Genomic DNA, 3709 nt, shown 5'->3' on the forward strand with positions numbered 1-3709 from the left:
GTGTGGATCAACACATCACGACGGATTTCATCATTTAATCCACTAACAAAACAGTCAATCAAAGCGTCGTTGCTAAGACCATAGACACGGTTTGCTAACGACGTAAACTGTAAATAATACTCAGCTACAGTTCCTGTTTGCTTCAATTTAAATAGAGTAGCTCTAGGACAATCATACACAGAAGGACCAAAATCAAGTTCAAGAGCACGCGTGAATTCAATCCATGATGTGAATGGATGTGTGCGTTGCACCATTTGATACCACGGAACCACATCTTTGTCAAGATGAACAGATGCAATTGTTAAACGATCTAAATCCGGCGTATCATAATACTCGAAAAATTGTTCAGCACGGAAGATCCATTCATGTACATTAGTGCCATCAAAACGGGGAAATTCGAGCTTAACATTTCTCACCTGAAACGGAGGTCTGCTACTAGATCCTGCACCATGGGGCGGCCTCTGCTGTGACTGAGTGATGAGAACATCAAGCGCTGCATAGACCTTATCAAACTTTGAATCAGTATTCGTTTCCAACCTCTCCATGCGCTCTAGTAACTCTGCTTGAAAGAGCTGCATCTCTTCGTTGCGCTTGATCTCGGCTGAGGTGGTGTTATCGTTGAGGTTAGCCATGGTGTGATGAAAGCACCAATGAAATGGATAAAAACTATAGTAATGGATTTAAACTGATAATGGAATGTATTGATGAAATGAAGAAAACAATTTCTCAGAGAGAGAAAATTCATACATGTGCAAAGAAAGAGAGTTTGAGGGAGAGAGTAACAACTACACTCAATTCACACATGAAATGGAAATAAAGCAGTACACAATTAGTTATAGTGATTCATTTTGCATATTCTCTCCACATGCTGTGCGGTTTCTTCGCTCTTTGGCCTCTACGTGGTCCACTCAACTCCTTGCCTCCACTAACTGAATCATGCATATCTTGTGGGCCCTTATGGAATTTGGCTGACACATTCTCTTCTAGCAGATTTGTGGTATTTGGCCTCATTACACATTACCATTTTTTGATACATATTTTCTTATAGTAGTGTTAATGTCACCATTCCAATGCCATTCATTCCAGTCTTGCTGATGTACATGTACTCTTCTGAGTCTTGGTACATTCAACACACCATTTGAGAAAGTTTCCATCATGGGACAATCTACTACCCATAACCTATTCAGTAGTGGAAATTTAAAGTCATGTCTTCCCTTGCAAAAACTTCTTAGCCTTGGTAACTTTCTCAACAACTGAGTCTCCAACTTCATAAAAGCTAGCTCAGAAGCATCATTCTCATCATCACTTGCAACTATTTCTTCTATCTTTTCACAACCATATATGCATAATTTTCTAAGTTTTGGTAAACTGGTAGCTGTTGATGATTTCAAAATATTTTCCAATCCAGCACAATTGGACACCTTCAACTTCTGTAAATTCTCAAATACCACTGAGGATGGAAATATATTCTTCAGTGTAGAGCATACATATACATACAAATATTCCATATTTTGAAGAACCAGCTGCCCCTCTCTACATATAAACTTGAGGTTTGGTAATAACCGAAGTTCTAGTCTTCTCAACTTGATAGTTGTTTCAGAATGTCCAATGCCAAAGCTTTCACTCAACAAAACCTCTGTGAAAGAACTACATGTCACCTCAAGATTTTCAAGATTGATGAATCTTTGCAGGAAACCAGATAGAAATTTGCCTGACACATCATGAAAACATCGTAGGCTAAGATCTTTTACTGTGTAGATAGGCTCATCATTAAGTTGACCATTGCATAACACGGTGACATCCTTGCAATTCAGAATAAGCTTACTTGTATTCGAGACAACCTATTAAACACAAGTAATCAGACACAAGCTAACAAGTATACAGCCTACGGTTTTTCAGACATAATCATGTAAACTTCGAATGAAACTAAAACTTGCATTTTGTTTACTTTTTCAATGCGAAAATAACAAGCAGCATAACACATAACTATAAAAATGGCATTTTTGGTGTGTAGAAGCAACTAAATATGCATAAAGTATTCTGCTTTGTAGAATGTACCTTTTCAATTGAGAGAAGCGGTATTATATCAACTGTGACATTGTCTTGGTAGTTTAGAGACATTGGCTCGAATAGTACGAGCTTGTCACAATGAAACACATCCACATCTCTTAAAACAGGAAAATCCAAGGTATGTAATCCAGGGTAGAAGTTTTGAAGTTGTGTCAAATTTCGAAACCTCAGAGATTTTAATTCTGGGAAAATCAGTATCGGTTTTGGACTTGTGTCAACCATTTCATCTCGTGCTACAATGCTTTCTACACCACATACTCTAATGTAAATCGCTTGGAGATGCTGAAGCTCTTTAGCCAAAGAGAGGGGAAAAACATGATTAAGGCTTTCGCAATGCATAACTTTCAGTATGCAAAGGTTTTGAAACTTGAAGCTTTCATTAGGATTCCCACTCCATATGTGTTTTAGCTTTGGTAAATTTTCCAAAATGAGAGTTCCCAATTGCATTTCCAGCCTCGTTTGTCTACCACCTTCTACTTGCAGACTTTGTGTTTCGAATTCAACTTCTAGCACAGGACAATCAGTTACAGTCAGTTTCTCCAGATTCTGTAATTTATCAAGCACATAAGATGGAAATACATTTGATAGTTTATTGCAGGATCGAATTTTCAACTTCTTCAGTTTGCAGAAGGAATTTGGAGCTAGTTCATTGTGCCATAATGACTTCAAGTGTTCCATGTGGGAGATTTCCAATGTCTCCAAGTTTGGAAATACAACCTACAATCGACAATTTGCTTAGATCGTTAACAGTTAATTTCACAAGAACCAGAACTAAACAGGAAATTAAACTATAGTTAATAGTTACCGAGTTGGAGACAGTGCCCAACTTTCCATCTGAGAGAAATATCTCCTCCAGCCATTGGCAATTACTAATCCCAAGATGCTTCAAGTTTAAAAGATCTCTAGCCACCGAGGACGAGAATGTATACACTATGCTAACACATTTGTCAATTGTCAAACTCGTCAAGTTTTGAATGAAAGAATGACCTGGAAGATTGTCATCCCACAACTTCCTAGATTTGATATTACACAGCTTCAAGAGTTCAAGGTGAGGCATCTCAACCTATTAACAAAATCAAGAATAATAAAATTAATGCAACAGCATCTGCAAAAAGAATGTGAACATAAAAAATATTTAAAATCTACGTCTATTGAAACATCACCTTAATTCCTTAAAGCACTTTTTATGGCATAAAAAGACAAATAGCAAAGTAGAAGCGTTATATCATGTTTTTACCTTTTGATCAATTAGTGCCACAGGTATGCACTGTGTATCAGCTGTCAATGGTATGGAACAGAAACTAATAAGACTTGGCAAATGCTCAAGTTCAAGAGAGCGCAACTTGGGGAACATAATTTTTTTGATTTCAATATCAACCTCAGATATTTGAAAAACTATTACTTCCTTAATCATTCTGCAATCAGAAATTTTTATTTCAAGAAGTTGAGGAAGGTCTCTGACAAGGGAATACCATAACAGATTTGTCAACTTGTGGCAACCTTTGACTTCAACAGATTTTAGTTTGGTAAAAGAATGAATTGGAATTGGGCCATGGCATATTTCTTCCAAACAAAATAGATTACGAAGAGCCAAAGTCTCTAAGTTGGGTAAAGCAGGATAAGGATGAACCAACCCCAT

The 3709-nt window shown here is 37.2% G+C and overlaps 1 protein-coding gene across 1 annotated transcript; it reads right to left on the minus strand.

The window, feature by feature from the left end:
• Nucleotides 1-1010: 1010 nt before the first annotated feature.
• On the minus strand, nucleotides 1011-3709 carry LOC123896433. The gene is made up of 4 exons (XM_045946817.1): nucleotides 3308-3709; nucleotides 2876-3133; nucleotides 2059-2787; nucleotides 1011-1841 (listed from the first exon to the last, which is right to left on the minus strand). Exons 1-4 carry the CDS (start codon nucleotides 3707-3709, stop codon nucleotides 1011-1013), a joined length of 2220 nt encoding a protein of 739 aa, XP_045802773.1.

The sequence above is a fragment of the Trifolium pratense genome, linkage group LG7, assembly GCF_020283565.1.
Source record: "Trifolium pratense cultivar HEN17-A07 linkage group LG7, ARS_RC_1.1, whole genome shotgun sequence".
Lineage (NCBI taxonomy): Eukaryota > Viridiplantae > Streptophyta > Magnoliopsida > Fabales > Fabaceae > Trifolium > Trifolium pratense.

Bases quoted from the DNA above. Each gene is read 5' to 3' on its own strand.
- LOC123896433 (XM_045946817.1), bottom strand. From the start codon at position 3,709: ATGGGGTTGGTTCATCCTTATCCTGCTTTACCCAACTTAGAGACTTTG. The intron at 3,134-3,307 runs GTAAAAACATGA...TTTTGTTAATAG, and splicing joins TGGCACTAATTGATCAAAAG to GTTGAGATGCCTCACCTTGA. The intron at 2,788-2,875 runs GTAACTATTAAC...TGTCGATTGTAG, and splicing joins TGGGCACTGTCTCCAACTCG to GTTGTATTTCCAAACTTGGA.